The sequence below is a fragment of the Apteryx rowi genome, unplaced genomic scaffold (assembly GCF_003343035.1).
Source record: "Apteryx rowi isolate R43461 unplaced genomic scaffold, aptRow1 scaffold_1453, whole genome shotgun sequence".
In the NCBI taxonomy this organism is placed as follows: Eukaryota; Metazoa; Chordata; class Aves; order Apterygiformes; family Apterygidae; genus Apteryx; species Apteryx rowi.
The window spans coordinates 1,150-11,599 of NW_020447701.1; the positions used below are offsets into that span (position 1 = coordinate 1,150).

The 10,450-nt window shown below is 39.9% G+C and overlaps 1 protein-coding gene across 1 annotated transcript in view; it reads left to right on the plus strand.

Annotated features, from left to right (window-relative positions):
- Window positions 1-1,381: 1,381 nt before the first annotated feature.
- NDUFA9 (NADH:ubiquinone oxidoreductase subunit A9) overlaps window positions 1,382-10,450 on the plus strand; it is a 19,233-nt gene continuing 10,164 nt past the window's right edge. Inside the window, exons 1-6 of the mRNA XM_026058315.1 lie at window positions 1,382-1,406; window positions 4,135-4,305; window positions 5,047-5,144; window positions 5,336-5,427; window positions 8,348-8,489; window positions 9,748-9,850. Coding sequence (XP_025914100.1) covers window positions 1,382-1,406; window positions 4,135-4,305; window positions 5,047-5,144; window positions 5,336-5,427; window positions 8,348-8,489; window positions 9,748-9,850 — 631 coding nt within the window. The remainder of the gene's footprint in view (window positions 1,407-4,134; window positions 4,306-5,046; window positions 5,145-5,335; window positions 5,428-8,347; window positions 8,490-9,747; window positions 9,851-10,450) is intronic.

Here is a 10,450-nt window from a genome sequence, read left to right on the forward strand (position 1 = left end):
GCATTGGATTTAGAGGAGAAATGAGTGTATGTAAATGTATATTTTTATTAATGTTAAATATTAATTAAAATGTTAATACAATAAAATATATTAATGATATAAAATATCGGCAATAAATAAATTAATAACCATAACAATATCATTAAAATATTGTTAAAATATTAATATATTATTATTTTCCACAAAATTAATTGAACATTTTGGTGAATAATAATTTATCACTACTTTGAGTTCTTTGTTTCTGAGGACTGAAACATACTGTTCCAGTTCACGTTCCCACAGTGCTGTGAATTCAGTTGTATTTATTGCAGGGATGGAATAGAAAGCACATTAAACCATGTACATATGTGTTTTTAAGTGCTTAAAAAGTGGGTATAGAGGATCTCGTATTCATTTTTTTAATGCTAGCATGTTTTGCTTGTTTATAATACACATTGAATACAAACTCAGAGCAAAACTGTTGGAGCTTCCTATTGCTTATGTTTTCTGTGCATGGTTAGTTCAGTCCAGTTTAGATTGTGTTATGCAGTTAAACACATGACTTAGTGTTGGCCCAGTGGAACTATCTTATACTTCCATGGCAGGAGTTTCTCTTTTGGGAACGTCCTGACTTAGGCATCTTTGGCAATCTCACCTTAATGGTTTGGTAGATGCAGCCCAAAATACAGTGTACATAATAATGAATCTAATGCACAAATATTCATGTGTTCACACCTGCCTCTGGGGGCAGGTCCTTCTTTTGCTGCCTGCTATTATTCATCATTTATTTGTATCAGTAGAGTTAATAAGTGCAATACTGGACTATTACTTGTTCCTCTGATATTCTCTAAGTTTTTCTTCTTTGTTCCTTTTTTCCTGCTCTACTACTCCCTTTTCAGGACACTTTAGTTCTTGCTCTTATTTGTCTTGCAACCTTTTTCTATATGGCAGATGAGAAGAAAAGGGAAGCAGTACCAGGAACAGCAATGGATCCTCTCACTAAGGAAGAGTTTTCATTCCAGTTTCCTGCAATACAGATTCTAGGGGAAGAACTAGCGAAAGTGATGGCAGTGACAGTGCTAAAAGTARTGCGATTTGCTGTGCCTCAGACTCTTCTTCTTCTCAAGTGACAGTCATATGCCTTGCAAAATCTTGGCAGTTCAGGACTGAAAGGTATAGCTCTTTGCTGTTTCCTGACTGGGGTAATTCAGCAGGATGACATATGCTTTGCTGCATACATGACTTCCATCCAAAATTAGTGATTAATATAAGAAAGACATGGCTTGGAATGGGGTTTTCAGAAAAAGCATTGTTTTTATCTTATGGGAGGAATCACGGATCTGTGTGCAGTTTCAGGGCTATGATCTCACTGCTGTTATGGACATGTGGTGGGATAGTTCGCATGGCTGTAATGCTGCCATGGATGGGTACAGGCTTTTTAGGAAGGACAGGCCAGGAAGGCGAGGAGGGGAGTCGCCCTTTACATGACAGCAGTTGCAATGAATGGAGGTCTGCCTGAGGGTGGTCAGTGGGCTGACTGAGAGCTTGTGGGTAAGGATTAAGGGGCAGACTAACTTGGCTGACACTGTTGTGGGTGCCTGCTACAGGCCACCTGATCAGGAAGAAGTAGATGAGGCCTTCTACAGACAGCTGGAAGTAGCCTCATGTTCACAAGGCCCTGGTCCTCATGGGGGACTGGAACTACCCTGATATCTGCTGGAGGGGCAACACAGCAGGTCACGAGCAATCCAGGATGTTCCTGGAGAGCATCGATGAAAACTGATAGAGGTGATAGAGGAGCCAGTGAGGAGAGGTGCTCTGCTAGGCCTCTTACTTATGAACAAGGAAGGGCTGGTTGGGGATGTGAAGGTCAGGAGCAGTCTTGGCTGCACTGACGATGCAATGATGAAGTTCAGGATCCTGCGAGGAGGGAGCAGAGCAAAGAGCAGGATCACAACCCTGGATTTCAGGAGACCAGACTTTGGCCTCTTCAGGGACCTGATTGGAAGAATCCCATGGGATAGTGCCCTAAAGGGAGGAGGGGTCCAAGAAAGCTGGTTGATATTCCAGGATCCTCTTCTCCAAGCTCAAGAATGGTCCATCCCAAAGAGAATTCAAGCAAAGGGGGCAGGAGACCTGCATGGAGGAACAAGGAGCTCCTGGCAAAACACAAACAGAAGAAGGAATTATACCAAAGGTGGAAGCAGGGACAGATAATCTGAGATGAATATAGAGATGTTATCTGAGTATGTAGGGTTGGGGCTGGGAAGGCCAAGGCACATTTGGAGTCTAATCTGACAAGCGATGTCGAGGACAACAAGAAGGGCTTCTTTAAATACATCAGTAACAAAAGGAAGACTAGGGGAAACATGGGCCTGCTGCTGAATGGGGCAGAGGCCATGGTGACAAAGGATATAGAAAAGGCTGAGGTACTGAATGCCTTCTTTGCCTTAGTCTTTATTGTTAAGATCTTCCCTCAGGAAACCCAGACCCTGGAGACCCATTCCAGGAAGTCTGGAGAAAGGAAGACTTTCACTTGGTGGAGGAGGAATGGATTAGGGAGCACTTAAGCAAACTGGGCATACAGAAGTCCATGGGCCCTGATGGGATACACGCATGAATGCTGAGGGAGCTGGCTGATGTCATTGCAAGGCCACTCTCAATCATCTTTGAAAGGTCATGGAGATGAGGAGAGGTGCCTGAGGACCGGAAGAAAGTAAATATTACTCCAATATTCAAAAAAGGGCAAGAAGGAGCACCCAGGGAACTACAGCCTCACTTCCATCCCTGGAAAGGTGATGGAGCAGCTCATCCTGGATACCATTTCCAAGCATATGAAGGACAGGAAGGTGATCAGGAATAGTCAGCATGGATTTACAAAGGGGAGATTGTACTTAACCAATCTGATAGCCTTCTATGCTGGAATGACTGCCTGGGTAGATGAGGCGAGAGCAGTGGATGTGGTCAACCTTGACTTCAGGAAGGCTTTCCACACTGTCTCCCATAACATCCTCATAGACAAGCTCAGGAAGTGTGGGTTAGATGAGCAGACAGTGAGGTGGATTGAGAACTGGCTGAATAGCAGAGCTCAGAGGGTTGTGATCAGCAGTGCAGAGTCTAGTTGGAGGCCTGTAGCTAGCGGTGTCCCCCAGGGGTCAGTCCTGGGTCCAGTCCTGTTCAACTTCTTCATCAATGACCTGGATGAAGGCACAGAGTGCACCCTCAGCAAGTTTGCTGATGGTACCAAACTGGGAGGAGTGGCTGATACCCCAGAAGGCTGTGCTGCCATTCAGAGAGACCTGGGCAGGCTGGAGAGCTGGGCAGAGAGGAACCTCGTGAAGTTCAACAAAGGCAAGTGCAGGGTCCTGCACCTAAGGAGAAATAACCCCATGCATCAGTACAGGTTGAAGGCTGACCTGCTGGAAAGCAGCCCTGCAGAGATGGCCCTGTGAGTGCTGGAGGACACCAAGTTGACCATGAGGCAGCAATGTGTCCTTGTGGCCAAGAAGGCCAATGGTCTCCTGGGGTGCATTAGGAAGAGTGTTGCCAGGAGGTCTACTCAGCCCTGGTGAGGCCACATCTGGAGTACTGTGTCCAGTTCTGGGCTCCTCAATACAAGAGAGACATGGCACTACTGGAGCAAGTCCAGCAGAGGGCTACAAATATGATGAGGGGACTGGAGCATTTCTCTTATGAGGAAAGGCTGAGAGAGCTGGGCCTGTTTAGGCAGGAGAAGAGAAGACTGGGAGGAGATCTTATTAATGTATGCAAGTATCTGAAGGGAGGGTGTTGAGAGGATGGGACCAGACTCTTTTCCGTGGTGCCCAGTGACAGGACGCGAGGCAACGGGCACAAACTGAAACACAGACAATTCCATCTGAACATGAGGGAAATACTTTTTCACTGTGAGGGTGACAGAGCACTGGAACAGGTTTCCCAGAGAGGTTGTGGAGTCTCCTTCTCTGGAGATTTTCAAAACATGCCTGGATGCAGTCCTGTGCAATGTGCTCTAGGTGACCCTGCTTGAGCAGGGGGGTTGGACTAGGTGATTTCCAGAGGTCCCTTCCAACCTCAGCGATTCTGTGACTTTAATTACAGATGGACAATAGTAACTCCTAAATTATATCACATGCTTGCTCCCATTTTGTGTTGTAGGCCCTGGCATTTCTGCATTAGCTGCATTGCCACCTAGATTGCAGCAGCACCGCCAAGTTCATCATGCGCTAATCCCTCATGGAAGAAGCGGAAGATCCTCTGTTAGTGGCATCGTGGCCACTGTCTTTGGGGCTACAGGTTTCCTGGGACGATATGTTGTCAATCGTTTAGGTAAGTCTTCCCAGGAGTGCCAATTAAAAGTTAAGGTGCTTAACCAAACTCTAGTCTTTCTTCAGGTTATAGAATAGCCCTAAAAATCTTTTTTAACTATAGTTTTAATGCAGGAAAATGCTGAAGCTTTTGGAGGTTGCTCAAATCATTACAATAAGTCATTCTCTTTCATTTAGTATTTTTTTTTGAGCTCATGAGATGTAATTCTAGGAAGTGAAGCTCATAGCTGATTCTTCTGTTTTCAGCCATATTATGACATTTTGCTAAAATGTTTGCAGCAATCTGGAATTTGATCAGAATTCGTTAGGATTGCCCTTATGAATTTGATTTTTTAAAAAAAATAATTCTTTCCCTTTTCTTCCTTCTTCTTTTCTCTGTCCAGCTTTTAAAAATGCAAATTAAAATCTATACACATGAATATCTGTAGATGTGACACATTTTTAGGTATTGTACTACATTTGTGATACGTACTGATTGAAAAGATCTTTTGTTTTATAAGATTATTTGATTATTAGTTCACCCAACTATTCAAGTACATCCCTGCTTAAGAATTCCTCTGATACTATATGTTGAGAAACTTCTGTGCTACTTTTAGCTTTGCAGATGAGTATTCAAATTATCTATGTTTAGTAGTTGTGTTTTAATGCCAGTGAAAAAAGGGAAATGACATACATTCAGAAGATTATCTCCTTAAAGTTATGTAGTAGTTTGATATAAATGAAAAATTCTTTGAACACTTAGGTCGCGTTGGATCTCAAGTAATCATCCCCTATCGCTGTGATCAGTATGACCTCATGTATCTGCGACCGATGGGTGACCTGGGGCAACTTCTCTTCTTAGTAAGTCTTTTGCTTTGGTGTTAGATCAAATACAGTATCATTGCTATACAAGGAAGTCTGCTAATCATTCTCAAAGTCAAAACTCCAGCTATTGTTTAGCCTCTAAATGGAAGTGATGTGAACGAGCTTTCTTTGATTATGCCTGTTTGCACATTATCTCATCTCTTTCCCTTTTGATCCTCTGGTTACAGGAATGGGACTGTAAGGATAAAGACTCTATCCGAAGAGCCGTGGAACACAGCAGTGTGGTCATTAATCTTGTTGGAAAGGAGTGGGAAACAAAGTAATTTCATTTTTTTCTGTATGGATAATTTGCAATGTGTATTGGACATTGTAGCAGCATTTTACAGCATGTTTACAGTACACAGTGACACTGATATTTCACTCGCCTTCCATGAAGAGACAAGATTGAAATCTTGTGCATGAAAGTGCTTCCATTTCTTTGAATGGTTAACTGGAATTTTGCTTATGATCTGCTCTTAGAAAGTACATTCTTTCCATAATTGTCTAATGCACAACTTTTGCTCTGTCAGACAGTTAAATTTACTACTTTAGTACACCTTACTGATGTTGTTTGATGCGTGGCTTCCTATAGGTGATAGAGGTTTACAAATCTCTGGGCTCATATTTATGGTGTTACAGAAGTGGGCTTTCATCCTATCATTCTGGTGTACTGATGAATTAAAACCTAGTATAATAAGCTGTAGTCATGTTCTTATTATTCTCTGGTAAATGTTAACAAATGGGAATAGCTAGTGGAGAGTTTCTATGGGTATGATTAATAACGTTATTCCTTGATAGAATTTTGACACAGATACTATTAGCATCTTAAGCAGTTTTGTTGTACTGATAACTTGCTGATCTTCTAAATAGTTCCTTTTTTAAATCCATGAAATCTAATATTTATTTTAGGTTAAAAATACCTGTAATAATCTGGGTTTTTTTGCATGCAAGTAAGTCTGCTTTATTTAAAACCTTGTTAGAGGAGAACTGCCAAAGAAGTACTCATTAGTTGTGTGATTTGCCTTTAGTCGGTACATAATTTTCCTACTGTAGCAGACAGAAACCAATGTAGATCTTGGTGTAATCTATGTTTATAAGCCTAATGCCTCTGTTGCCCATTTTTGTGGACAGTCATTTGGTGTTGTAGTCTCAAATTCTAGAATTATTTTTCCTAAAATAGTATGTCTATTGGCAAGCATCTATTTCAACTTATTCTTGTCTAGTCAAATATCATATATAACTTCTTGGAGACACTTTGATTTGACATTCAAATTTGTAGAGGCACTTTTTTTTTCTGATATGTCATTTAGCCCCTTATCCCACTGCTGGAGTTTATAGTATAGTTTAATTGGTGGTGGTGGGGGGGGAAAGACCACAACCCATCTTGTTGTACATCTGTCAAGGTCTGATTTTGTACATCTGACAAGGTTTTTGGTTCTTTTTGTCTTTTTCAGACTTTGGGATATAGGTAATGACATACAAACCAACCTGCCAAGATTAGCACATGCTGTTACTAAAATACAAATATAAAACTTCAAAATCCTATTGCTCAGAGTAGAAGTGAATAATTTCAATTATTAACTACATAATCTCCATTTATCATTCAGATGTTTTTCACATGCACTTTCTTCCTCCAAATTTCTGGGCTTATGTGAAATATGTGGTTTATGTAAGGGAGGGCTGCTTGGTTATTGAAATACAGCCTTCTGGAAGTGCAACAACAACAAAAAACCAAACATTCACTGAAGTTTTTTTTTTTTAAAAAACCCTCAAACCTGGTCACTGTGGTCTCTTTCAACAGTGCCAAAAACAGAGAGGGGTCTTGGTACATGTTAAGGACGTTTAGATTTTACAATAATTGCTACTACATTGCCCAGAAGCCCTTATCATATATGTTAGCTGCCATGTTGACATCAGTGGTGATGCTGGAACCCTGCCGTAAAATTTTGTGGCCAGTTAAATATGGCCAGTTAAATTGTAATCATCCCAAAATGTATGAACAGCATAAGCAGGAAAAAAAAGTAAGATTGGAAATGTAAATCAGTCAAAAAAAGTAAAGCCTGCCATTAAATACTTTTCTCCTCGCCTAGTACTAGTATACAGTCTCATCTGTGTATACTATGTTGTTGGAGAACTCCATAGCTACAGGAGGGATGTTGTTCATTCTTGTGTGTTTCTAAAATCTATTTTTGTGAGTAGAACAGCAATAATGGTTCCCAGGATCAGATTAGCTATTGATGGGTCTAAAATAACTTTTAATTTTAAGGCTTTCTTTAGACTCTGGACGGATCCGAAGAGTTGTGGGAATAGATAAGGACAGAGACAGGCATTTGAACAAAATGTCTGTTACCCAAAAGCAGATGTAAAAGATGGAGCAGGGTGCTTACAAAGACAGTATCGAAACATGAGAGGTCAATTGTGCTCCTCCCGGCCCCCCCTCCTCCCTGCCAGTCTTGGGATAGTTTGAAGAAATTTGGGGGTTGTTGCCAGGCTATAATGTCAGTTTTACTTGGAGAGTGAGCTTCTGCATTATTTTTGATCAGATGCCAAATGAGATTGCAGTTGAATCCCCTAATTTAGTCCCCTTGAATGCTGTAAACTGAGTATTCTTCTGCGTGCTTTTCCTTGAAGTCCCTTACAGCTGCTATGAAACTGTTGTAACTGCTCCATCTGTGTAAAATTTTCCATTTGTTTAAGTATCTGTGAGTTCTTTGGTCTGTTTTTTGTCCCGTTTCCAATTCCAGCATCTGTCCTATCTCTGAGACTGCTCAGGATTTTTGAGCTCCTCTGTAATTGAGGACATCAAATCAAGTCAAATTTTAAACAGGTGTTGTGAAAATGGACAGCTTTGCTCAGATTTTAAAAAGCAGCACTTAAAAATTCTGTTTTCAGTTGGGAAGAGTTTTTTTGTCACAGAGAAATGGGCAAGAGTTTTTCAAACTGTCATTTAATCTTAACAGAGGAAAAAGACAGGTGATACTATTGCTGTAATTGCAGCTTACTGTTGTATTTGATTTGCATCATGTTTTTGTTTTATGAAGAGTCTCTCAGTAAAGGAAACTTGCTAATAAAGGGCATCAAAATAGGTTTGTGAAGTGTGTTCAGGTGATAACTGAACAATGAGCATGTTGCTAATTGCTGTTGGTTGGTTGGCAACCACTGTTGCTCTTAAATTAAAATTTGTATTTGTCTTGTTTTAGAAACTTCAGTTTTGAAGATGAATTTGTAAATATTCCTAGAAGTATTGCCCAGGTAACTAGGGAAGCTGGTGTGGAAACACTTGTGCATATATCTCACCTGAATGCTAACATGAAGAGTCCTTCCAAATACCTCAGAAGTAAAGTAAGTATGGAATTCTTTTGAATGTACTTTTAGAGAGCTCTTTTTTTTTTTTTTAACTGGATTTGTTTGAAGGAAATCTTTGTATGAATTTTCTCTACTGAAGAATCTTTTCCTCAGCTGAAAGTAATTTCTGTGTGTGTGGAATTAAACTATGTGCTTCCTGGAGCTACAAATCCTGCTTAGTACTTCATCTGCTTTGAAGGGAAGTAGATTATGCATTCCTTAAAACCCTTCCTTCCTTCTATCCTTGAATATGTCCTGCATGTACAATTACTGTCACTACAAAAGAAGAACTAGTTTGGTGATGGACTGGGATCTGAAATCAGTCCTAACATCTAAGACTGGAATGACCTAGCAAATGTAAGTAGTTGATGCCAAAATGACTGCTGCAAGGACAGATTAGTGACACAATTATAGGTCTTTGTAGTGGGATTGTTACCTCTTTCAGTACAAAAAAAATTTTTTTGAGATATCTCTCTCTGTCTCTCTCTCTCTCTCTCTCTCTCTTTTTTTTTTTTCTTTTTAATTAGGAGGTATCGGTTTCTGGTATTGCTTTTCCCCCCCTCTCTCTCTTTCTCTCTTTTTTTTCCTTTTTTTTCTTTTTTTTTTCTTTTCAGATGGCTGCTGCCCCAGTTTCAGATTTTTTTTAAGCCCACTGGATTCTGTTGTTTTACTTTATATTATGAACACAGTTTTCAAGACAGGGTTAAAATGTGGTATCCATCAATGTGCAATGACTCTATAGGATAGTTAGGCTTTATTGTATTGACCAGGCCCATGTGGAAAGCAGATAGCTGCCACTGAATTTTAAATTATACATAAGCTGTTGTTGGAGTGTTCCAATAATATAGTAGGAATCTGTAAACCTTCTGATTTCTTGCAAACCCTGGTCTGACTTATGCCAGAGAAGTACTTAATGATACTGACATGCTAGAGAAATACTTAGTATTTTCTTCACTTTTTGCACTTAGTCACTTTAAACGTGTAACTCTTCACTGCTGAGACTGTATTGGATCTCAGGTATAAATTATCTACATGCTTATGGGACTTCTGGGGCTTTCTGTGAGACCTGCTTCTTACCGAAACATTGCAAAGCTGAAATTGGTCAAATAGAAATAGTTTTGTGCTACTGCCAGTATTATTTCATTGAGTGCTGTAGTGAGGATGAACTAAGTTCTGAAAGGGTATCCTATTTTGGCCTATGCAGAATGGGTCCAATTCGCAACTGTTTCATATGTTCATCTTAATTTAATGACAGGCAGTTGGAGAGAAAGCAGTGAGGGAAGAATTGCCAGATGCTATAATTCTGAAGCCCTCTGAGATGTTTGGGAGAGAGGACCGCTTTCTCAATCATTATGCAAGTATGTATTCTTGAAATAAAGTTTTGTCTGGTTTGTTTACCTGCATCTAGAGGAGAAATGGGAGAATGCGATCTTTTCTTTTTGAAAAGCAGGAAGGTATATTTTTATCAGAAATAGACTGTATTTTGTTAGCTGTACTGAACACTGTGTAGTGAAAATATAATAAATTTTCACCTTATGATGAAATGATAGCTTCTGAATTCTTTCCGGATCCAGTTAGACTGAGTGACTGTTTGATGATTTTGTGTATTATTGCTGTTTAGATTGTTCTGAGCTAACGTCTGAGCTAAGGTTTGAAATCTTACCTCTGAAACGAGTTTTTCACATTGGTAATGCTGGAATGTAAAAATTGACTTGAGTTCTTTTGGGCTCATACAAAGCAAGAGTAATGACTCTGATGTATCATCAGCAAAATTGCTAGACAGCATAGAGCAGGATTTGTTTCTGTCTCGCAAAGTTGAGAGATCTCTGAACCATTCTGGGTAAGCAGTAAACACAATTGTCTGGTGGTTTTTGATAAGAAAACAATGTTATTTGAAAACAGAGGTACTGAAGTTGGATAGTAGTGTTTTTTGTTTTTTGTTTGTTTTTTTTTTTTTG